At 43.6% G+C, this 25,867-nt stretch overlaps 2 protein-coding genes and 1 long non-coding RNA gene across 7 annotated transcripts in view; 2 read left to right on the forward strand and 1 right to left on the reverse strand.

Moving 5' to 3' along the window:
- The window catches only part of ntmt2 (N-terminal Xaa-Pro-Lys N-methyltransferase), a 105,031-nt gene extending 90,961 nt beyond the window's left edge, over window positions 1–14,070 (forward strand). For both annotated transcript variants that reach the window (XM_077533438.1, XM_077533439.1), the window contains exon 4: window positions 13,511–14,070. In XM_077533438.1, coding sequence (XP_077389564.1) covers window positions 13,511–13,564 — 54 coding nt within the window. In that variant the 3' untranslated portion in view covers window positions 13,565–14,070. The remainder of the gene's footprint in view (window positions 1–13,510) is intronic.
- The window catches only part of gorab (golgin, rab6-interacting), a 98,888-nt gene that overhangs the window by 65,240 nt on the left and 7,781 nt on the right, over window positions 1–25,867 (reverse strand). The window lies entirely within an intron of this gene.
- On the forward strand, window positions 4,154–8,674 carry LOC144026621 (uncharacterized). Its single transcript, XR_013285236.1, has 3 exons — window positions 4,154–4,437; window positions 4,849–6,650; window positions 6,931–8,674. It is a non-coding gene; the product is annotated as an uncharacterized LOC144026621 (long non-coding RNA).

Consider the following 25,867-nt stretch of genomic DNA (forward strand, 5'->3'; position numbering starts at 1 on the left):
TCCCTACCTCACTAAAACAACAAGAAAAATATTACAGCTGCGAGCAGCTATAAAGGGCCCTCGCAACCACATTGGGGGCACTTGCACGTCGGGGTACTGGCACGTTGGAATATTATTACATTACCGTCTAAAAATAAGGGGTGTCCAAACCTTTTTCACTGAGGGCCACACAGAGGTGTGGACTCGAGTCACGTGACTTGGACTCGAGTCAGACTCTAGACTCGACTTGAAAAAAGTGAAAAGACTTGCAACTCGACTTGGACTTGAACAACTATGACTTGTGACTTAACTTGTACTTGAGCCGTTTTGACTTGAAAAGACTTGCTTCTTCTACCTAAACAAAAACATTAAAATGTATGTAAACGATTAAGTTCCGTCTTAGTGTGTGCGACACTGCGCGCGTGTGTGTGTGTGCGTGTGCGAGCGGGGCTGACCTGACAACACAGCACAGTCATTCACACATGTCAGGGAAGCCGCAAACGAGGCGCCTACGCTAGGGCAAACTTCAAAATAAAGCTGACCAAATAATACATTGACATCAATGCAACATCCTTATTGTTAACCCGATTGACTTCAAACTTGGGCTGTACCATCTCAACACCTGGGACAACATCATGGTAAAAAAAAAAATATATCAAGTTTTCGACGTATTATATGACGGGGGCAGGACATCAAATTTTGAGTTTCAAAATTACTACTGAACAAAGCATTCCCAGTTGTACGGTTACTAGAGCTACGAAAATTTGGACACATATAGAACAGCATATGAACTACAAAATAGTGTGTTGGTGCCATGTTCTAAACCGAACAGGAAGTCCGCCAAAGGCAGGGCATCAAATTTTGCGTTTCAAAATTCTTACTTAATGAAGCATTCTTGGTTGTATGTTTCACCTAGCGTTACCAAAATTTTAAAACATATGTAACAACCCTCAAGGTACAAAAAAAACTTTTTAAGCCATATGCTAAACCTAACAGGAAGTCCGGCATTTTGATTTACAATGAAACTTGTTGCCATTTTTGGGCCGTTTTATAGGGGTCTTATTTTAACAAACTCCTCCTATAGAATTTACCCGATCATCTTCTAAATTGGCGTGTTTCATCTGAAGATGTTGAAGATGAAAAGTTATCGAAAGCTTTTTATTTCGTCACACGCTGTTGCCGTGGCATGCACTGTTTGCAAAGGAAAAAATTCATTCTTAATGAAGCATTCCCGGTTGTACATTTCACGTAGCGCCATGATAATTTGGAGGCATACATAAGAGCCCACGATGTACAAAAAAAAGTCTCTTAGAACCATATGCTAAATCAAACAGGAAGTCCACCATTTTGATTTACGTTGGGATTTGTAGCCATTTTTGTGGCCTTTTTTAGGGCTCATATTTAAACGAACTCCTCCTACAAAATGTATCCGACCGTTTTCAAACTTGGTGTGTTTCATCTTAAGATGTTTAAGATGCAAAGTTATCTAAACTTTTTTATTTTGTCGCACGCCGTTGCCATAGCGGTGCATTGTTTTGCCAAATAAAATGCTGCTTTTTTTTGGTATATTTTAGAGATTTCTTGTGCAATTTGCAATAACTGGCTCAATAGCGCCCTCTAGACATTTTTAGGAAGCTTTTGCGATTGTATGATTCAGCTTGATTTGTAAAAATTGGGATTCCTATCAGCCTAAAACTTAGAAAAAAGCATTCTGTAGCCATATGCTAAACCAAACAGGAAGTCAGCCATTTTGATTTATTTTGGTATTTGTAGCCATTTTTGGGGTCTTTTATAGGGGTCATATTTTAACAAATTTTATACAAAACTTATCAGATCGTCTTTTCTTTGGTGTGTTTCATCTTGAGATATTTAAGATGAAAAGTTATTGAAATTTTTTATTTTGTCGCACGCCTTTGCTGGAGTGATGCATTTTTTGCAAAGAAAAATGCTTTTTTTGAGAGCCTAGACATTGGCAAAAACTCACAAAACTTTGCACACACATCATCAGACCTGTCACAAACATGAAAATTTTAGAGATTTGTTAGTGTAATTTGTGGACTTCCCCACGTCTACTCAACTCTGGTCCCGGCCTGGGGCCGCAACCACGCCCCATCCCCCTGCCGGTGCCAGCGCGGCACCTTACCCGACAGGTACGCAACTCTCCCCGCGCTGCGACATGTCCACATTGCCCTCACGCGCACCTACGAGAATTTGTAAACTACGCGGATTGCGGACGAGCAAACGCTGTCGTAAACGGTGGTTTCTACTTTCCAATTCTGTGTTTTATTTACTTTGCTAACTCATTCCAAACGTTTTTGTCGAGTTTATTGAGGAAAAAACATTCAATTTCTATTGTGGTGTTAAGCGCTGTTCATACACTGTTGGCACACTTTACTGCCTCCTGTAGTGTGGGAGAATATCGACCACAGCTGCGACATGTACCTGACCAACCAATCACAGCAAGCACAGTGCACCGTGCGTCACACTCCGGCCTCCCTGCTTGTTTGTATAGCGGGAAACAATGGCGGAAAGCTAAAGTGATACTGATTTGGTCCTGAAAGGAATGTCCACCTCCATAGTGTGGAATTGGTTTGGCTTTTCCCCAGAGGACAAGGCGCAGACAGAAGTAATTCGCAAAGATTGCGGAGACTCCGTTCGGGCGACACAACGAACCTGCTTAATCACATGCGGAGACAGCATCCGAAACTGGAAGCCGACAGCCAAAACAAACGGAGACCAGCCGCTAGCAGCTCCAAGCTAACACAGTCATTTACCAAGGGCACTCCATATGAAAAAACAAGGAAGCGGTGGAAGGAAGAAACTGAGGCTGTTCAATATTATTTATGTTTACATTCATTGCACTATTTCAATTAAAACCTGTTCAGAAAGCTTAGTTGGCTTAAGATGTCTTTATTTCTTTAAGGGTTTTATATACATTTTAAATATGTCTTAAATTTTACAAAAATGTTCAGAAGTGTTAAGATTCGTCTAAAAATTTGTAAAAAATAAAATAAAATAAAAAATCGTGATAAAATAGAGATCGTGAATTTATTTTTAAAGAATCGTGATATGACATTTTTACCATATCGCCCACCCCACCCCTTAATCGTAATCAAATCGAATCATGGGGTGCCTTAGATGGCACACCCCTAATGGTGATATATCGTAAGGTTTATAATTATTGTCAAGTTATTGTACTTAAGCGCAGTTTCTCCAACTTGAAAGAGATACAAGCATCCACTTGAAGACTCCAACTGGGATTCACTCAATGACAAATGTGTCACGCCAGGGTTAAGTTTGAGTTCATGACCTGTTAAGTTGGGTTCACGACCGTGAGGTCAAGTGTCTGTTTTGTAGTGATAGAACAAGTATCTGTTTTGAACTGATGTAACCATCATATAACCATCATCTAGTTTCAACTAGTTTTAGGCTATGTGATGTCAATCTTTAATCCTTTAGATGATGTCTGGACCCATGTGATGTCGTTCTTTAGTCCTTTATTTGCTACAACCAATCAGATCGATTTACTGTCTGTTGGTGCAGTCTGAGAATTGTGTGTGTTTTGCCGGATTATTGCTCTCTGTCCCTCTGTGCAACTCTCTTTGTTTCTTGTCTAGTCAAGTTTGTTCTACGCCTCTCGATGTGAATAAATAGTTAAGACCTTATTTGTGTCTGTGCTTTGGGATCTACCCTTCAGCTCATGACATGAAAAGTTTTCCTTCCTTTTATTTTTTAAATTCAAAGTATTGACCACTAGGTGATAAACCTTTCAAACACGAAAACACAATATATACAGAACAGAATATTACAAATAAGCACATTGAAACCATCTGTACTGTACAAAATTGATCTATATTCCATATTCAATGCAAACCATTTTATATCAATACAACAACCCATTCAATAAAATCACATTAAGTTCATTTTTCAAAATTCATTTACATTATTTTTTAACAGAGCTAACTCGTGTTTTAAACTCATTCAATTGGAAATGTTTTTGTTTCAATTGTTTGTTGTATAAATATACCCTTCAACCAATGCTACAAAATAAGCCCTTATTCAATACCTACTTCATAATCATCACAATAAACTTTTCACCACGTGTGACTGAGAGCAGGCTAGAAACAGAGAGCATCAATTCAAGCAATTAACAAACAATAGGTCGCTTGCACATGTCGTCACTTCCGCCTCGGATTTGTCGTAGTCGCCATGCTGGGTGGCCTCCATTTACGTAGTGATTCGGTCTAACACGTATCTATCACGTTTGTTGTCTGCGTTTAAAATGGTACATTGTTGCTGCATCGTTGGCTGTTCGAACAAAGCCAAGGGGGAAAATGGTCGGCCTTTCTTCCGAATTCCGAAAATAACTAGGAACCAGGGCCTGGAGACAGAGGAGTGCTGACTCCGGAGGGAAGTCGTTACTTTGGGCTCGTGTGTGCAGCCATCACTTTGTGAGCGGTAAGCTTGTTTACCTTTATTTAATGCATGAGGATTAATAACGTTTCGACCGCCCATATATGGGCAAGTTGCTTATGTTTTGGATTCATGAGCAAGCAAGTTAGGTAGTACACGCTGGCTAGCGGACGTTAGCCGAAAGCTAACATCGAACATTTTCACCCAAGTAGTGCCAGTGCAAAGTGTTTACTGCTGAAATTTGATTGATTAGTCTTGGGCTCTTAATGCCGATAACATGTTTTTTGGTGGCAAAATGTGAACTTGGAAAAAAGAGACAGAAGGGGGTGATGCAAGAAAACAGACCCCCGGTAGCCTACACATCATGCTAAAGAACTTATTCACGGCCACCCTACTGCGGCAAAATAACCAGTCTTTCCATATTTTATTTGTTTATATATTTGTTTATTTTAACAGGTCGCCCTGCGCCCGTTTTTCTGTCCAATCATCCCGACTGGGCTCCAACATTAAAGTTGGGTCCCAACCCAGATAGCAAAATGTGGTTGAATCAACGTTGAAATATAGTTCGGCTTAAGTGTTGAATCTACGTTGAGATCTAACGTTTAAATTATACAGAAAGCGCAAGGTTGATAAAATGTTGAGTCAACGTTTGCTTTCCAACCATATATCACTCAATATCAATGTCGTTTCAACCATCATCTAAATGAGAATCTACATGCATCTTTGGTTGATTTTACATTGAATTCTAACGTTTAAATTAAACAGAAAGCGCAGGGTTGATAAAATGTTGAGTCAACGTTTGCTTTTCAACCATAAATCACACAATATCAATGTCGTTTCAACCATCATCTAAATCAGAATCTACATGTATCTTTGGTTGATTTTACATTGAATTCTAACATTTAAATTATACAGAAAGTGCAAGGTTTATAAAATGTTGAGTCAACGTTTGCTTTGTAACCATATATCACACAATATCAATGTCGTTTCAACTACCATCTGAATCAGAACCTACATGCATTTTATAGTGAATTAATGTGAGGAATAAATGTTTTAAGTTAATCATCATTTACATTGGAATTTACATCTAAATGTACATTATTATTATTACTATTATCATGCACATTAATATAGAACTACTTTTTTAAACTAAAAAAAAATATTGGGTTAGTCCACTAGAAAAAAAAAAAGTTACCCTATGTTTTTCACCTAGTGTTTCTGCAGATGTCTTACAACTTACTTGGATGTATTATTAGCTTGTTGATTTCCTTAACCATACTTCCCCATATGTATGAAAATCTTAGGACAGAAAATATGTTTAATATTCAAACATTTATTAGAAATCAAAACACAGTACTTTGTAACTGAATTCTGGGGAGAATGGAGGCAAAGAAAATAACACCCGTTTGGTTTCTGCCTCAAATAATGTTTGTTTTTATTGTATTATTCTTTTTCTTGACAAAGGAATGAAATACACATGAAATGAACTGTAGGAACATCAGTGTATAAAGCGGTAACCATTTCACTTTGACTGTACGTCAGTCCATAAAAAGACACACTAAATTTGACTTGCGTTCGCAGTTGCGTCCAAGGCACTAGCATTGCTTGGGATGCCACCGTTACGCTCATGAGCAAAACGCAGCCAATGCTTGACAGTAACACCAAAGTCCTGCTGCCCCTCCCCCTCTCCTAGTCAATTTCTCAGCTGAAGGAAAAAAAAAAACGAGAAGGGCAAACATAGATTCAACGTTAATTAAACATTGACCTTTCAAACGTTTTAATTCAACCAAAATACAACGTTGATTCAATGTTATCTTTTAAACACAAACTTCAATGTTAACATAATGCTGTTGAATCAATGTTGATTGACCAATCAATCTTCAACCGTAACCAAAAATCATCCATTTTAACCCTAATTCAACGTTGATTAAACATCTTTTGCTATCTGGGGCTGCGATTGGTTGGCAACTAGTCCAGGGTGTCCCCCGCCTACTGCCCAGAGCCAGCTGAGATAGGCGCCAGCAGCCCCCGCGACCCTTGTGAGGAATAAGCGGTCAAGAAAATGGATGGATGGATGGATGCTATCTGGGAAGTTACAACATCTATGTCTCAGCCCAGTCGGTGCCAAGATATGAACGTGCACAGGAGAGACAAGCAAAGAAAAGACGACTCGAAGTGGCAGAGAGTTTGTTGCAGTTATGCAGCCAGATGGCTCCAGTAACCTGTACCCTCAAGTACTGCTGACATCATTGACTCTGGTATGCCACTCAGAATTCATTACATGATATATTGTATGCATGAGTGAATGTATGTGTTTATGTTTGTGTGTGTACACGCACCTTATATTTTAGAGACATTTGGAAGTGTTTATAGAAATAAGTATTTGCCTGTAGCAATGTTCATACATTAAAAAATGCAACAAAATGTGTACATTTCTTTTACACTGACAAAAAAACTATACTACTGTACTATATTAAACCTTTTACTGGTACCGTATTTTTTTGTGATCTTTTTTTTTTATTATTATTATTTCTTTAGGGATCTCATGCCACACCGACTTGATTGCCAATGACATGATGGAAACGAAGGCGAGCATCAAAGCATTGGAGGAGGACAACATGCGACTGTTTGGCGCTAATAAAGGCAGCGATTATACAAATTCTATTGTTGGGTTTGTTTACAAAGCTATACATAAGACAAATGACAGGATTTGACTCAATGTGCAATATGGTCCCTCTTAAAGTAATGGCATAAATCTCTATTATTTCTAAAAGCACAAAAAATGAAGTGAATAATGATTAGATGTAGTAATTTCAGGGATAAAATTGAACTGTTAATTAATGTATTTATTTTAGCACAGGTGCCTACCATCCTGATGACGGTATGATGTAATGTTGATGGGGTACGCAATGACTTTCATTATACTATGCACAGAGGAAAAAGTTGCTCTCTTTTAAATTTGTTTAATGTAAGACAAGTACCAGTACTGTGTTACAGTTTTCCCAATAATCCTTGTTTCACACTTGTCACAAAACCACTGTCCTTTTGGCAGTCTAGATTGGCACACTTCAAGTGATATCATTTGATTTTACAATCTGCTGCAGCACAAAAAACTACTTTATTCCGCATCTTTGAAGTACATGAGCAAGTGGTAGGTGACAGCGGCTGAGCAGGAACACTGGAAGTCCACTGCTGATCTAGTAAATGCTCTCCCGAGCAGTTCAGGTAAGGAGGGGATTTTGGGGGAAAAAAACTCTGGCTTTTCCAACTGGCCAAAACGAGCGATCTGGGTGGACTCGCTCAATCACACTTTGTCCACACCACAAAGTCGCAGAAGTCCCGTCCAGTTAAACTCATCTGTGCCTGAATCTGAAAATATTACAAACATTGTAATGAAAATATGAAACATAGAATTAAATAAGAAACTACAAAAAGTAAAGCCATACATACCTGGTAATAATATTGGTGTTGTCGTGACAAGTGATGGGAATTGTTGCCATCCGGCACCAGACAGAAATTGGGTGTTGTGACAGCCTCCTTAACCGTGAGATCATAAGAAAAGCTGTCAGTATGCTCAGTAGTTACCATGAACACGTTTTATTGTACTGGAAACTGAAACTAAAAATACGTCCTCTGAGAGTGGTTAACCTTAACCATTTAGAATAAGTTGATTAAGTAACATGTAACTAGTGAAAGGGTAGCATTAAATTTAATTAAGCCACGGGGAGGCTGTGCATAGTTACTTTTTATTCTTATACGCTCTGCCATATTTGCCTGTTATAAAATGATTAGAAAAACCACATCAGGTAAACCCAGCTGTGCATGTAAACACAATGATAACAGGAAGCCTGAGAACAAATCAACATTTTTGTGTGCAGAATTACCAACACCATGTGGTTTACTTACGTGCAACAGCAACAGTTTCTTCTGATGCGATGTTAAAGTTTACACTCTGTATCCACCCGCTTACAAAATAATTGTAAGCCTCCAGGGATTTGTTGGGGTGTTATGGGGCATGTTGTCAACACGAGGTAGTGAAAAATGTCCAGAGAAGTCACATTTGGCCAGCAAGCTTTCTCCGTCAAAAAAAAAATCACCCTTGGTCAGGACGTAATTAGGATCAATCCCACCACACAGAGACACCTTCTGCCTGTATCGTTGTTTTTGATCTTCCGGTAAATCGTGAAAATACTGCGTAAATGACATCAGGTTGATAAGCTCTACCGTGTAACTCACGAGTGTACCTTGTGAACCGGCGGACACCCAAGATGGCGCCCGAAGAAAAAACTCCCATGTTATCAAAACAAGACTCTATAGCTCCCCCTTGCAAAAAAAAATTCACATTGAAATTCACATTCAAATGCACATTCAATGTGGTCATACTCCCCCCCCCCCCCCCCCCCTTTGCGAAGAGTTTTAATCTGATTGACTTCAAACTTCGCATGTATCATCTCAAGACCTGAGACAACAACTGGGCAAAATATCTTGACTTTTCGGAATACTATATGACGGGGGCGGGGCATCAAATATTGCCTTTAAAATTTCATTTGTCCAGAAAGACAAAATGCTGAATAACTCCCATGTGCAAGCTCCAAAAAATCTCAAACTTCTCATGCAACTTAATAGTCACGACCTGAAAACATCTATATGATAAAATTCCGTTTTATATATAGCGCCACCAAGTGGTGACAATAAATGTCATACTTTACGTTTTTAGCTACTGTGTCAAGCTCGTTGAAGGGATCCAATTAAAAATTGGTCAGAAAAGTTTTAACATGTTGATAATGCCCCACACCGAATATTTTAACTTTTCGCCAAAGGGTGTGGCCGTTGCGGTGCCGCAAAGTCTGAAGATTTTTCGTGACAATAAAAGCTGCATTAACTTGATCCAGATGATCCTATCTTCTCAAAACTTCACACAATTGATGACAGTCCAGCCCTTAACTCATCTACAAACTTATATTTCATCTTACTGATAGCGCCACTAAGATTACCTACCAAGATTCGAAGCAAAGAAAATCATGTGTTCTCTTGCACAAAAACATGATTGTCAGTAATACCATCTTGCTTGTGGAGTTCTGCGACGTGACAAGTTAACCTGAGCAGCATCAGTGTCTCTGCATGGAGTCTCATATTGGGTCCCGTTGTACATTATGATGACTACAGTATTGTATACTGCGCCTTTGTTAGCGGCCATTTTGTACAGGAATTTTTTCGAATGTAACGTGTTTTTTACGTCTGCCTTTTTTAGCGTACCTCCATGAGCCGGCACCTTAACGTGGTGGAGGGGTTTGCGTGTCCCAATGATCCTAGGAGCTATGTTGTCTGGGGCTTTATGCCCCTGGCAGGGTCACCCATGGCAAACAGGTCCTAGGTGAGGGGCCAGACTAAGCACGGCTCAGAAGACTCCTTATGAAGAAAACAAACTTTGGATACACGTTTCCCTCGCCCGGACGTGGGTCACCGGGGCCCCCCTCTGGAGCCAGGCCTGGAGGCGGGGCTCGCTGGCGAGCGCCTGGTGGCCGGGCCTGTACCCATGGGGCCCGGCCGGGCACAGCCCGAAGAGGCAACGTGGGTCCCCCTTCCCACGGGCTCACCACCGGTGGGAGGGGCCAAAGGGGTCGGGTGCAGTGCAGGCTGGGTGGCAGCCAAGGGAGGAGACCTTGGCGGACCGACCCCCGGCTACAGAAGCTGGCTCTTGGGACATGGAATGTCACCTCTCTGGCAGGGAAGGAGCCCGAGCTGGTGTGTGAGGCCGAGAAGTTCCGACTAGACATAGTCGGACTCGCCTCCACACACAGCTTGGGCTCTGGTACCAGTCCTCTTGAGAGGGGTTGGACTCTCTTCCACTCTGGAGTTGCCCAAGGTGTGAGGCGCAGAGCAGGTGTGGGTATACTTATTGCCCCCCGGCTCGGCGCCTGTACGTTGGGGTTTACCCCGGTGGACGAGAGGGTAGCCTCCCTCCGCCTTCGGGTGGGGGGACGGGTCCTGACTGTTGTTTGTGCATATGCACCAAACAGCAGCTCAGAGTACCCACCCTTTTTGGAGTCCTTGGAGGGTGTGCTGGAGAGTGCTCCCTCTGGGGACTCCCTCGTTCTGCTGGGGGACTTCAACGCTCACGTGGGGAATGACAGTGAGACCTGGAGGGGCGTGATTGGGAGGAACGGCCCCCCTGATCGGAACCCGAGCGGTGTTCTGTTATTGGACTTCTGTGCTCGTCACGGTTTGTCCATAACGAACACCATGTTCAGGCATAAGGGTGTCCATATGTGCACTTGGCACCAGGACACCCTAGGCCGCAGTTCGATGATCGACTTTGTAGTCGTGTCATCGGATTTGCGGCCGCATGTTTTGGACACTCGGGTGAAGAGAGGGGCGGAGCTGTCAACTGATCACCACCTGGTGGTGTGTTGGCTCCGATGGTGGGGGAAGATGCCGGTCCGACCTGGCAGACCCAAACGTATTGTGAGGGTTTGCTGGGAACGTCTGGCGGAATCCCCTGTCAGAAAGAGTTTCAATGCCCACCTCCGGCAGAGCTTCTCCCTTGTCTCGGGGGAGGCGGGGGACATTGAGTCCGAATGGGCCATGTTCCGCGCCTCCATTGTTGAGGCGGCCGATCGGAGCTGTGGCCGTAAGGTGGTCGGTGCCTGTCGTGGCGGCAATCCTCGAACCCGCTGGTGGACACCAGCGGTAAGGGATGCCGCCAAGCTGAAGAAGGAGTCCTATCGGGCCTTTTTGGCCTGTCGGACTCCGGAGGAAGCTGACGGGTACCGGATGGCCAAGCGGAACGCGGCTTCGGCGGTTGCTGAGGCAAAAACTCGGACATGGGAGGAGTTCGGTGAGGCCATGGAAAACGACTTCCGGACGGCTTCGAGGAAATTCTGGTACACCATCCGGCGTCTCAGGAGAGGAAAGCAGTGCACCATTAACACTGTGTATAGTGGCGATGGGGTGCTGCTGACCTCGACTCGGGACGTCGTGAAGCGGTGGAGGGAATACTTCGAAGACCTCCTCAATTCCACCAACACGTCTTCCTTTGAGGAAGCAGAGTCTGGGGACTCTGGGGTGGGCTCTCCTATCTCTGGGGTCGAAGTCACTGAGGTGGTTGGAAAGCTCCTCGGTGGCAGGGCCCCGGGGGTGGATGAGATCCGCCCGGAGTTCCTAAAGACTCTGGATGTTGTGGGGCTGTCGTGGTTGACACGCCTCTGCAGCATCGCGTGGACATCGGGGACAGTGCCTCTGGATTGGCAAACCGGGGTGGTGGTCCCCCTTTTTAAGAAGGGGGACCGGAGGGTGTGTTCCAACTACAGAGGGATCACACTCCTCCGCCTCCCTGGTAAGGTCTATTCAGGGGTGCTGGAGAGGAGGGTCCGTCGGGAGGTCGAATCTCGGATTCAGGAGGAGCAGTGTGGTTTTCGTCCTGGCCGTGGAACAGTGGACCAGCTCTACACCCTCCGCAGGATCCTCGAGGGTGCGTGGGAGTTCGCTCAACCAGTCCACATGTGTTTTGTGGATTTGGAGAAGGCGTTCGATCGTGTCCCTCGGGGAGTTCTGTGGGGGGTGCTTCGGGAGTACGGGGTGCCGGGCCCCTTGATACGGGCTGTTCGGTCCCTGTACGACCGTTGCCAGAGTTTGGTCCCTATTGCCGGCAGTAAGTCGGATTCGTTTCCTGTGGGGGTGGACTCCGCCAAGGTTGCCCTTTGTCACCGATTCTGTTCATAACTTTTATGGACAGAATTTCTAGGCGCAGCCGAGGCGTGGAGGGGTTCCGGTTTGGTGGCCTCAGCATTGCATCTCTGCTCTTTGCAGATGATGTGGTGCTGTTGGCTTCATCAGGCCGGGGCCTCCAGCTCTCACTGGAGCGGTTCGCAGCCGAGTGTGAAGCGGCTGGGATGAGGATCCCCATATGAAAAAGTCCTATAAAAATTGCATATGAATCTTATCTGTTTTAACAGAATTCTATGTGGATTTTATATGTCACAAAACTCCCAAATACAAAATGCATACAATTTATGTATGTTTAAAACCATGTGTGTCAGACATGCCCAATGCAATACCAAGTCTTATATATTTTGTATAAAAAGAACCTACTTAAATTATATCACTGCTGTTCTTGTGCAAATATATATGGCATGCCATTATGCACAGTTGTGTTTAAATTAGGGCTTTCAAAGTTAAAGCATTAACTAATTAATTGATCACAAGAAATGATCGCATTAATCATGTAATAACGCAGATTAATCTCTATTAATTTTGACCGTGGATGATCATTCAGAATATTTGTTCATGGCAAACTATCGGGGTCATTTTTTTTTCCATTTTAAATTATGCAAGTAATTAACTGCTGAGAAAAAGAGAATGTGCGTGCAAGTGGTTCAAAAAATGTTGAAGACGTCCTTATTAAAATTCAAAAGAGTTAACACATGGCTGACTGGTTAGCACGTCCACCTCCCAGTTCTGAGGACTCGGGTTCGAGTCCAGGCTCCGGCCTTCCTGAGTGGAGTTTGCATGTTCTTCCCGTGCCCGCATGGGTCTTCTCCGGGTACTCTGGTCTCCTCCCACATTCCAAAGACATGCATGGCAGGTTAATTGGGTGCTCCGAATTGTCCCTAGGTATGCTTGTGAGTGTGGATGGTTGTTCCTCTCTGCGTGCCCTGTGATTGGCTGGCAACCAGTTCAGGGTGTACCCCACCTACTGCCCCAAGCCAGCTGGGATCGGCTCCGGCACACCCCGCGACCCTTGTGAGGAGCAAGCGGTTCAGAAAATGGATGGATGGATGGATGGATGGATGGATGGATGGAAGTAAGTATCAGCTTCTGGATGACAGACATAACATCCATTGGCAAATTATCTGTTGCATCACTCAATAGTATTTAATAGTAACTAATGGGTGTGCGCCGTGCGCTAAAATTAACCAGGGGAATTATTTTGGCACATACAAAACGAGACACATAAATGGAAACACCAGGTATTTATCAAACTTGACAATATTGCTCCGTCCCATCAATACCTTGAAATGGGCCACCAGAGATATCCTTTAAGTTGTTTTATTTGTGCAGATGGAAATTGTATATGCTGGTCAATTAATAATAGCTATTTATGTTGTTTGTCTTACAGGAGCAACATTACAAAAATGGCCTCATGTCATCCCATCACATATTGGTACTGTGATCAACTCAAAGCTCTCCGAAATCAGGGCAAAGAATAAACCTAAAAATCTGGACCCTGAAACCATCATGCTGTTTGACAACAGTCAAGAGTAAATTGTCAGGTGCTGTGCTTTGGCCATGTTAGTTCAGGTGTAGTTAAGTTTTGATGCCTGAGCCACGTTTAATTTGCCTGGGGGTCTGGGCCAATCAGGGTTCGTGGCATTCTAAATAGTGTATGTAAGAAAAAACAACTAATTGCTTGAAGTTATGCATAAGGTTTTTGTTTTGTTTATTTGTTTTTTTGGGGTGGGGGGATGGGGGGGCTTAGATGAGAATGTCAGTGTTTTGGGAATATGTAATCTTTGACAGTTAGATGGAAGGACTAGTTTACCCACGCCGTTTGATGTTGTGCAAATTAAAGCGTGTGTGGGTGTGTAAATGTCTGGAATAAAAATTTTGACACAATTGTGGACTGTATTCAAATTGCATATGTCCTTTGTACAATGCACATGATATACATATAAGGATAAATACATTAATCTATCATATAAATATAGTAATAGTATTAAATCCTTATATAGAATTTGTAAGCATTTAACATTACTAACTTATTAAAATCATATTTAAATTGCCTAAAATACTTACAACTAATTTACTAGATTTAGATATTAAATGTAAGTGATTTTTTATGAAAACTTTAATATGTTCTTATAAAGTTCATATATAAATCGTTTTAAATAGTTATTTGTATTATATATCAAACATTTTAAATTCCATATATAAAACATATGTAGAACTTGTAATATTCATATAAGAGTTTGAAAATCCCCTATATGATTTATGGGTTGTTTTTGGTATGAAAGGGGCCATAATTGCACAGATATTATATAAGACATACACAATCCTTATAAAGATAATTCTACTCAATTTATGAAAGGAATGTATCATGCTTGCCATATATATATCATATAGGCTTTTTTCATATGGGTCAGCACCTCCAAATCCGAGACCATGGTCCTCAGTCGGAAAAGGGTGGAGTGTCGTCTTCAGGTCAGGGACGAGATCCAGCCCCAAGTGGAGGAGTTCAAGTATCTTGGGGTCTTGTTCACGAGTGAGGGTAGGATGGAGCGGGAGATCGACAGGCGGATCGGTGCAGCGTCTGCAGTGATGCGGACGCTGTATCGGTCCGTCGTGGTGAAGAAAGAGCTGAGCCAAAAGGCAAAGCTCTCGATTTACCGGTCGATCTACGTTCCGACCCTCACCTATGGTCACGAGCTGTGGGTCGTGACCGAAAGAACGAGATCCCGGATACAAGCGGCCGAAATGAGTTTCCTCCGCAGGGTGTCCGGGCTCTCCCTTAGAGATAGGGTGAGAAGCTCGGTCATCCGGGAGGGACTCAGAGTCGAGCCGCTGCTCCTCCGCGTTGAGAGGAGCCAGCTGAGGTGGCTCGGGCATCTGGTTCGGATGCCTCCTGGACGCCTCCCTGGGGAGGTGTTTCGGGCATGTCCCACTGGCGGGAGGCCCCGGGGACGACCCAGGACACGCTGGAGAGACTATGTCTCTCGGCTGGCCTGGGAACGCCTTGGGATCCCGCCGGAGGAGCTGGTTGAAGTGGCTGGGGAGAGGGAAGTCTGGGTTTCCCTCCTGAAGCTGCTGCCCCCGCGACCCGACCCCGGATAAGCGGAAGAAGATGGATGGATGGATGGATGATAGCGCCACCTTACACACACATCAGACTTGTCATAAACATGAATATTTTAGTGATTTCTTGTGCAATTTGCAATAAATGGCTCAATAGCGCCCTATAGACATTTTTATGAAGGTTTTGGAAATGTATGATTCAGCTAGATTTGTAAAAATTGGGATACCTATCAGCCTAAGACTGACAAAAAAGTTTCTAAAGCCATATGCTAAACCAAACAGGAAGTCTGACATTTTGATTTACTTTGCTATTTGTCGCCATTTTTTTTGGCCTTTGATAGGCCTCATATTTTCTACAAAACTTATCAGATTGTCTTCATTCTTTGCCGTGTTTTATCTGAAGATATTTAAGATGAAAAGTTATTGAAATTTTTTGTCACGCCTTTGCTCTAGCGATGCATTGTTTGCAAAGAAAAATGCTTTTTTTTTTTTGTCTAAACATGAGCGAAAACTCAAAAACTTTGCACACAGATCAGACCTCTCAAGAACATGAATATTTTAGAGATTTGTTGTGCAATTTGTAATAAATGGCTCAATAGGGCCCTCTAGACATTTTTATGAAGTATTTCCGATTATATGATTCAGCTAGATGTGTGAATATTTGGAGGCACACCTATCAGCCTAATACCTACAAAAATTATTGTGCCATGTGCCAAACCATTTTGATTTTATTTTGTTAATTGTGCATCATTTTTGGCCTTTCCATGAAACTTTGCAAGCACAAAGCATGGCAAAAACATTTACAATTTAGACGGTTTCCTATGAAACAGTACCCCAACATGCCAGTACCCCGACGTGCAAGTACCCCAACGTGGCCCAGGTTGCGAGGGCACTTTATAACTGCTCGCAGCTCTAGTTCTTCTTCTTCTTCTTCTTCTTTATTCTCCGCAAATGATCGCGATTTTGGGTACCTAAACATTCACGAAAACTCACCGAACTTTGCACACTCCTCAGGCCCGGCAACAAATTTGATATTATGAAGTCTTCATAACAACGCGACTCTATAGCGCCCCCTAGCGTAGAAAAATAAAAACCAAGCCCGGCACGTTTGAGCTACAGCAACGAAAATTGGCAGGCACGTGTAGCACCCCGAGACGCACAAAAAAGTTTATTGGGACCATGTAGCTAAAATGTACAGGAAATGAGCTATGAATTTTTTAATGTCCAATTTTGGCCTATTTTGGCACATTAACTGTGGTCATGCTTTTTCCCCCTTTGCAAACATTTTTCATCCAGTTGACTTCAAACTTGGCATTTATCATCTCAATACCTGTTACCTGTACGTTTTTTCCAACCACATTAACTGGACCTACCTCATATTTGCTCCGATGAGGGTTTCCGCCTTCATGATGTCACAACATGAAGTTAGTGAGTTTTCATGAATCACTATGGGCGTGGCTAAGCACTGTTCGCCAAGAAAACAACGCCAATTTTGAGGGTCTAAACTTGCACAGAAACACATGAAGCTTGGCACACACATCTGGTCTGTCAAAATGAGCAATATTTTATTGTGGAATGTGCTATTTTTCCAAAAATAACTCAATAGCGCCCCCTAGAAATTTTTAATGAAGCAGCCCCGGTTGTACGTTTAAGCAAGATCTACGAATATTTTTAGGTGTATGAAGGAGCCCAAGACCTACAAAAAAAAAAAGTCTCTTGGACCCATATTCTAAAATGAACAGAAAGTGAGCTACGAATTTTTGAATGTCCCATTTTTGACGATTTTTGCACATTTACAGGGGGCATACTTTTGCCCACTTCTCCTACACGTTTCATCCGACTGACTTCAGACTTGACCTGGACCATGTCAAGACCTGAGCCAACGACAGGGGGAAAAAAATCTTGATTTTTCGAAATACTATATGATGAGGGCGGGGCATCAAAATTTGTGTTTCGCAATGAAAAAGGATATGCTTAATAACTCCCCGGTACATGCTCCAAAAAAATCTCAAACTTGACAAGTATGTTTATAGTCAAGGTCTGAAGCTATCTCTATGACAACATTCAGTTATATATGCAGCGCCACCTAGCCCTTGAGGCATGAAAAAAAAAATATACCCCACTTACGGTATTTTTACAAAAATTGTAAACACGGTTCGCAATGAAAAAGGACATGCTGAATAACTCCCCGATACATCCTCCAAAAAATCCCAAACTTGACATGGATGTTTATAGTCAAGGCCTGAAGGCATCTCTATGACAACATTCAGTTATATATGCAGCGCCACCTAGCCCTTGAGGCAAAAAAAAAGAAAGAAAAAAAAATACCCCACTTATGGTATTTTTACAAAAATTGTAAACTCATTCTAAGTGTGATAACTAAGTCATTTATGAATATTCTTTTACTTTACACCAATCAAAATGTTCACTGGCATCAGACCGATCCAAAAATACATACTTTTTTTTAAAATTCAGTTTGATTTATTTTTGATCGCCTCTATGGACAATAAAAGCAACATTGTGCAATGAGTACGAGCGATGATGGGGTTATATCCATCCATCCATCCATCCATTGTCTTGACCGCTTATTCCTCACAAGGGTCACGGGGGCTGCTGGCGCCTAGCTCAGCTGGCTCTGGGCAGTAGGCGGGGGACACCCTGGACTGGTTGCCAACCAATCGCAGGGCACACAGAGACTAACAACCATCCACACTCACACGCACACCTAGGGATAATTCGGAGCGCCCAATTAACCTGCCATGCATGTCTTTGGAATGTGGGAGGAGACCGGAGTACCCGGAGAAGACCCACGCGGGCACGGGGAGAACATGCAAACTCCACCCAGGAAGGTCCGAGCCTGGACTCGAACCGGAGACCTCAGAACTGGGAAGCGGACGTGCTAACCACTCGACTACCGTGCCGCCCTGATGGGGTAATACTTTTACATAAAATACCAATCAGGGCAACTCATTGCCAAAAAATAAAAAAGGTCGCTGATTTTTGCAGATCTTAACAATCACCAAAACCCATTGAGCTTGTCACACTCATCACACCTGGCGAGAAAAAAAATCCACATGCATAGGTTTATCATTTTCAAAGAAATTCTGCTTCCAATGTGCCAGTACCCCAACATGCAAGTACCCCAATGTGGCCCGGGCTGCGAGGGCCCTTTATAGCTGCTCGCAGCTCTAGTTTGTTTTTGTTTTTACATTTGTTGAACTGTGTACCAAAACAACAGAAGACATCACTATTGATGTTAGCCAAAGCATCATTAGCACAGTGGTGGCCAGTTAATTGCGATGCTGAAACTTTTTTTTCTCTGAGGACTTTTGCCATAATGTAAGTAGGCTGCGATAAATGAAGCAAAGCAAAGCCCCTATCTCCGGTGTGTGCGAATGTCAATGAAGCGGCTGTGTGAACACACTGTACAGCTCTGGCAATGAAACGCTAGCAAGTAAAGCAAATCCAAACATTTGTTTTTGTCATGTCCTTTATTTAACCAGTAGGGGTGTAACAAAAAACAATTTGAACCGGAAATCCGATTTTGAGTTGAACGATGCGAGTGCGCCGGCACACGGACTACTGTATCGGTCTAAAAATAGCTTGTGCCGGTCGATGGCCCGATCAAGACGTCATAAATCGGTTTTATGTTGCTGATATATGAAATCAGGCTGTCTTATAAAACCACCAAAACAGTCCAGTTGCTCTTGATTAAGTGCCTTAAGAATGAAATGTGGGCGGCACGGTAGTCGAGTGGTTAGCACGTCCGCTTCCCAGTTCTGAGGTCTCCGGTTCGAGTCCAGGCTCGGACCTTCCTGGGTGGAGTTTGCATGTTCTCCCCGTGCCCGCGTGGGTCTTCTCCGGGTACTCCGGTCTCCACCCACATTCCAACGACATGCATGGCAGGTTAATTGGGCGCTCCGAATTGTCCCTAGGTGTGCGTGTTAGTGTGGATGGTTGTTCGTCTCTGTGTGCCCTGCGATTGGTTGGCAACCAGTCCAGGGTGTCCCTCGCCTACTGCCCAGAGCCAGCTGAGATAGGCGCCAGCAGCCCCCGTGACCCATGTGAGGAATAAGCGGTCAAGAAAATGGATGGATGGATGGAGAATGAAATGTCCTCCTGGATGAATGAGAATATTATTCACAAGCCCGCTGTTTAAACTGCATTTCCTCGACTCTAAGTCACGCGAGACTTAGCCCGGGAAACAGTGTTTGTGTGTGGGTGGAAAAAAAAAAAAGTCACTCGAGACTTGTCGCAGTTACGTTAAGTAAGGTAGAGCTTTTGCTTTCGGTTTTGGGAGGAAACTGTTGGAAGTTTAATGTCCAAAGTATGAAGCGATGTTAATTTTATATGAACAACGTCATGTACAGAGACCGTCAACTGCGAGTACGGCAGATGTACAGACAAGCTGGCATGGAACCGCGGTGTTCAAACCAACGGACAGACAAACAGGACTTCTTCCGATTAAAACGCCCACAACTCGACCAGATAAAAGGTAATATCGACCTTGATAACTTGATTTATTGTTAAACACTTAAGCCATACTGCGTTGTGGAGAATGAGGGCTTTCAAGAGTTGGGACATGATAAAAACATTAGCGTCCCCAAAAGCTGTTGGCGAGAGCCGCTCATCCGTGGACTTCCATACAACATGGATGTCCGTGTTCTCATCAAATCAGCAAGCGCACTAATACTCCAGTAGTATATATATATCACTGCGGTCAAGCCAGCCGCCACTCGAAAAGACGAAGTCAAGCCAGCCGCCCCAACGATTGTTAATACTGTGCATTACGGTAACATGCCGACGTGCCCCTGCGCTGGCCACCTTCAAAATAAAAGCTGCTCAACACCTGGTTTAGGGTTTAAAATAAAGAATCATAAAAAAATAACGGTTTGTTATTCCAGAACCAGACCAGTTCTAAGGGACACTACACCACCCCAGGTATCCAGCCAAAGTACTTTCAACAAAATCTGATGTTGCATTTCAAAATAAAACTCATTTGAACATTGCAATCTCGACTATAATCCCTGATTTCAAAAAATCATTAAAAATTCATGGTTTGTTATCCCAGGACCAGACCAGTTCTAAGGGACACGACACCATCCCAGGTATCCAGCCAAAGTACTTTGAACAAAATCTGATGTTGCATTTCAAAATAAAACTCATTTGAAAAGTTACATCTCGACTATAATCCCTGATTTAAAAAAAATCATTAAAAATTCATGGTTTGTTATCCCAGGACCAGACCAGTTCTAAGGGACACGACACCATCCCAGGTATCCAGCCAAAGTACTTTGAACAAAATATGATGTTGTATTTCAAAATAAAACTCATTTGAAAAATAAAATCTAGACTATTATTGCTGATTTAAAAAAATCATTAAAAATTCATGGTTTGTTATCCCAGGACCAGACCAGTTCTGATGGACACTACAGCACCCCAGGTATCCAGCCAAACTACTTTGAACAAAATCTGATGTTGCATTTCTTTTTTTTCTTTTTCTTTTTTTTTTTCTTTTTTTCTCTTTTTTTTTTTTTTTTTTTTTTTTTTAAGAGCTCAGAATTGTTCATTCGGTAGTCTTACCGATTCAACGTCTTGTCATCATTGCTCTTTTTTTTTTTATTATTATTATTATTATTATTATTTTTTTTTTGTGTGTATGTGTGCGTGCGTTTGCGTGCGTGCGTGCGTGCGTGCGTTTGCGTGTGTGCGTTTGCGTGCGTGCAAATACGTATAAATTTATACTCATTCATTCACCTAAAACCTTATAAATATCCCATTACCCTTCGCCTTAACCAGGTACTTCAGAATCTTGCCAGAGTCGTGAGATTTAAATGGTCAGGAGACCAGAGAAAAGGTCAGAAAAAAAAAGAAATCAAGAGAAAAGAAAGGTAAATCAAAGTGAAATCCAGCACCGACCAAACACTTCCTGCCTTCCCCATGATTACAAAATCAAAGTCTTACGCCAACCCCGGAAGCCTCTAAATTCCAGCAAATTTAGCGAGATCTCAAGAGCCCAGAGGAAAAACTAAAGAGAGGAAGGAGGGAAGGATCGATAAGGCAGAGTGAGATCCATAGAAGCCAGTACATCCAATCCATCAAAGTGAAGTCCAGCACCAACAAGACCCCTCCTGCGTGGTTACAAAACCAGAGTCTTATGCCAACCCCCGAAACCTCATACTTCTAATAAATTAAGATCTCAAGTGACCAGAGGAAAAACTAAAGAGAGGAAGGAGGGAAGGATAGATAAAGCAAAGTGAGAACCACAGACACCAGCACCAACTGATTCAAGGGGCTGTGGGAGGGAGAGGGTACTTCTGTCGAGTTTCAGTAGATGCTGGTGCGACGGATCTGGCATGCATAAGGACCACCACCAAAGAAAGAAGCCGTCAACCGCGGTCCAGCAAAGCGAGCACCCCCCCCCGGAATCCCCAGGCCGCGGCAGCACCAAGGCCACCCCCAAGCCACCCGAGCGGACACCGGTCGGCGAGCCGACCCAGACACCCGGAACACCCCCGCCCCAGCCCCGGCCCACACCCCCGAGCCCAAGGCCGCAGAACGAGGCCCAGCGGGCCCCCACAGCGCCCCACCGGTCCCCAGCCCCCATCCCCCCACGACCCCCCCGCACCCCACCCAAACCCGCCATCCACCACGACCCAGGCCCCACCACCCCCGACCCCCAAACCCCCGAACACACCCCGACCCCCAGCACCCAACCCCCCACCCACCCATACCTCCACCCCCCCCAAACAAGCCGCCCCCCCCCCCCCCCCCCCGACGGCCGCCACCCCCCCCGCGAACCCGGCCCCCCGCGAGAACCCCCCCCCCCCCGGAAACCGGCACCGGGCAGCAGCGCAGAGAGGGAAGATGTGCCCACCCCACCTCCAGCCGCGCGAGATTTGCACAGCGGCGGGAGGGGGGAAGCAGAGGAGGAAGCACCAGGGGAGAAGGCGGAACACCAGGACACCGAGCCCGGTGGGGAGAGGCCCCGGTCGTCACGCCAGAGTACTAGTGACACCTAACCCTGTTACTGAGTCCGCCAGCTCGCCGACTGGCGAGCTCTACCCTTACACCGTGAATGTGGCCCCACCCAGTGTATATACAAGTGTGTGCGTGTGGTGCATTAAAATTGGGAGCAAAATTGTCTGATGTTGCATTTCAAAATAAAACCCATTTGAAAATTTAAATCTCGACTATTATTGTTGATTTCAAAAAATCATTAAAAATTCATGGTTTGTTATCCCAGGACCAGACCAGTTCTAAGGGACACTACACCATCCCAGGTATCCAGCCAAAGTACTTTGAACAAAATCTGATGTTGCATTTCAAAATAAAACTCATTTGAAAAATAAAATCTAGACTATTATTGCTTATTTAAAAAAATCATTAAAAATTCATGGTTTTCTTATCCCAGGACCAGACCAGTTCTGATGGACACTACAGCACCCCAGGTATCCAGCCAAACTACTTTGAACAAAATCTGATGTTGAATTTCAAAATAAAACCCATTTGAAAATTTAAATCTCGACTATTATTGTTGATTTCAAAAAATCATTAAAAATTCATGGTTTGTTATCCCAGGACCAGACCAGTTCTAAGGGACACGACACCATCCCAGGTATCTAGCCAAAGTACTTTGAACAAAATCTGATGTTGCATTTCAAAATAAAACTTATTTGAACATTGCAATCTCGACTATAATCCCTGATTTAAAAAAATCATTAAAAATTCATGGTTTGTTATCCCAGGACCAGACCAGTTCTAAGGGACACGACACCATCCCAGGTATCCAGCCAAAGTACTTTGAACAAAATCTGATGTTGCATTTCAAAATAAAACTCATGACCAGTTCTAAGGGACACGACACCATCCCAGGTATCCAGCCAAAGTACTTTGAACAAAATCTGATGTTGCATTTCAAAATAAAACTCATTTGAAAAGTTACATCTCGACTATAATCCCTGATTTCAAAAAATCATTAAAAATTCATGGTTTGTTATCCCAGGACCAGACCAGTTCTAAGGGACACGACACCATCCCAGGTATCCAGCCAAAGTACTTTGAACAAAATCTGATGTTGCATTTCAAAATAAAACTCATTTGAACATTGCAATCTCGACTATAATCCCTGATTTAAAAAAATCATTAAAAATTCATGGTTTGTTATCCCAGGACCAGACCAGTTCTAGGGGACACTACACCACCCCAGGTATCCAACCAAAGTACTTTGAACAAAATCTGATGTTGCATTTCAAAATAAAACTCATTTGAAAAGTTACATCTCGACTATAATCCCTGATTTAAAAAAAATCATTAAAAATTCATGGTTTGTTATCCCAGGACCAGACCAGTTCTAAGGGACACGACACCATCCCAGGTATCCAGCCAAAGTACTTTGAACAAAATATGATGTTGCATTTCAAAATAAAACTCATTTGAAAAATAAAATCTAGACTATTATTGCTGATTTAAAAAAATCATTAAAAATTCATGGTTTGTTATCCCAGGACCAGACCAGTTCTTGTTTTTTGTTTTGTTTTGTTTTTTCTTTTGTTTTTTTTGTTTTTTTAAGAGCTCAGAATTGTTCATTCGGTAGTCTTACCGATTCAACGTCTTGTCATCATTGCATAGATAAAGCAAAGTGAGAACCACAGACACCAGCACCAACTGATTCAAGGGGCTGTGGGAGGGAGAGGCTACTTCTGTTTAAAAAGGCCACCCCCAAGCCACCCGAGCGGACACCGGTCGGCGAGCCGACCCAGACGCCCGGAACACCCCCGCCCCAGCCCCGGCCCACACCCCCGAGCCCAAGGCCGCAGAACGAGGCCCAGCGGGCCCCCACAGCGCCCCACCGGTCCCCAGCCCCCATCCCCCCACGACCGCCCCGCACCCCACCCAAACCCGCCACCCACCACGACCCAGGCCCCACCACCCCCGACCCCCAAACCCCCGAACACACCCCGACCCCCCCAACACCCAACCCCCCACCCACCCATACCCCCCCCCCCCCAAACAAGCCCCCCCCCCCCCCCGATGGCCGCCAACCCCCCCCCCGCGAACCCGGCCCCCCGCGAGCCCCCCCCCCCCCCCGGAAACCGGCACCGGGCAGCAGCGCAGAGAGGGAAGATGCGCCCACCCCACCTCCAGCCGCGCGAGAGGAGCACAGCGGCGGGAGGGGGGAAGCAGAGGAGGAAGCACCAGGGGAGAAGGCGGAACACCAGAACACCGAGCCCGGTGGGGAGAGGCCCCGGTCGTCACGTCACGTCATACCTGGGGTGCTGTAGTGTCCCCTAGAACTAGTCTGGTCCTGGGATAACAAACCATGAATTTTTAATGATTTTTTGAAATCAGGGATTAATGTCGAGATTTAAATTTTCAAATGGGTTTTATTTTTAAATGCAACATCAGATTGTGTTCAAAGTACTTACCTGGGATGGTGTCGTGTCCCTTAGAACTGGTCTGGTCCTGGGATAACAAACCATGAATTTTTAATGATTTTTTTAAATCAGGGATTATAGTCGAGATTGCAATGTTCAAATGAGTTTTATTTTGAAATGCAACATCAGATTTTGTTCAAAGTACTTTGGCTGGATACCTGGGATGGTGTCGTGTCCCTTAGAACTGGTCTGGTCCTGGGATAACAAACCATGAATTTTTAATGATTTTTTGAAATCAGGGTATATAGTCGAGATGTAACTTTTCAAATGAGTTTTATTTTGAAATGCAACATCAGATTTTGTTCAAAGTACTTTGGCTGGATACCTGGGATGGTGTCGTGTCCCTTAGAACTGGTCTGGTCCTGGGATAACAAACCATGAATTTTTAATGATTTTTTGAAATCAGGGATTATAGTCGAGATGTAACTTTTCAAATGAGTTTTATTTTGAAATGCAACATCAGATTTTGTTCAAAGTACTTTGGCTGGATACCTGGGATGGTGTAGTGTCCCCTAGAACTGGTCTGGTCCTGGGATAACAAACCATGAATTTTTAATGATTTTTTTTAAATCAGCAATAAAAGTCTCGATTTTATTTTTCAAATGGGTTTTATTTTGAAATGCAACATCAGATTTTGTTGAAAGTACTTTGGTTGGATACCTGGGGTGGTGTAGTGTCCCTCAGAACTGGTCTGGTTCTGCAATAACAAACCGTTGTTTTTTTATGATTATTTATTTTAAACCATAAACCAGGTGTTGCTCAGCTTTTATTTTGAAGGTGGCCAACGCAGGGGCACGTCGGCACGTTACCGTAATGCACAGTATTAACAATCGTTGGGGCGGCTGGCTTGACTTCGTCTTTTCGAGTGGCGGCTGGCCTGACCGCAGTTATATATCTGTGCTGACGACGGAAGGGTGGGTCATTCAATTAACTCGCTGTAAACATGCTAACCGATGCTAGCGTGTGTACATGTCAACAATAACTCTGGAGGTAAGAGAACGAAATGAAAATGCTACCATGCTGTCCTGGCTCGAAGCTTAAAAAAAAAAAAAGGACGGCGGTCAGAGGTGGATTTACATGCTGATACAGCACGGACGTAAAAAATAACATGGGCTCATGCTGAAGACTACGGCTTACAGCTTAAGAAAACTCAAATATCCTATCTCAAAATATTAGAATATTTCCTCAGACCAAGTACAAAAAATGTCATAATCAACAACATTAGAACAATAAAAGGCTTGCAATAT

The sequence above is a fragment of the Festucalex cinctus genome, chromosome 10 (assembly GCF_051991245.1).
Source record: "Festucalex cinctus isolate MCC-2025b chromosome 10, RoL_Fcin_1.0, whole genome shotgun sequence".
NCBI classification, from domain to species: Eukaryota; Metazoa; Chordata; class Actinopteri; order Syngnathiformes; family Syngnathidae; genus Festucalex; species Festucalex cinctus.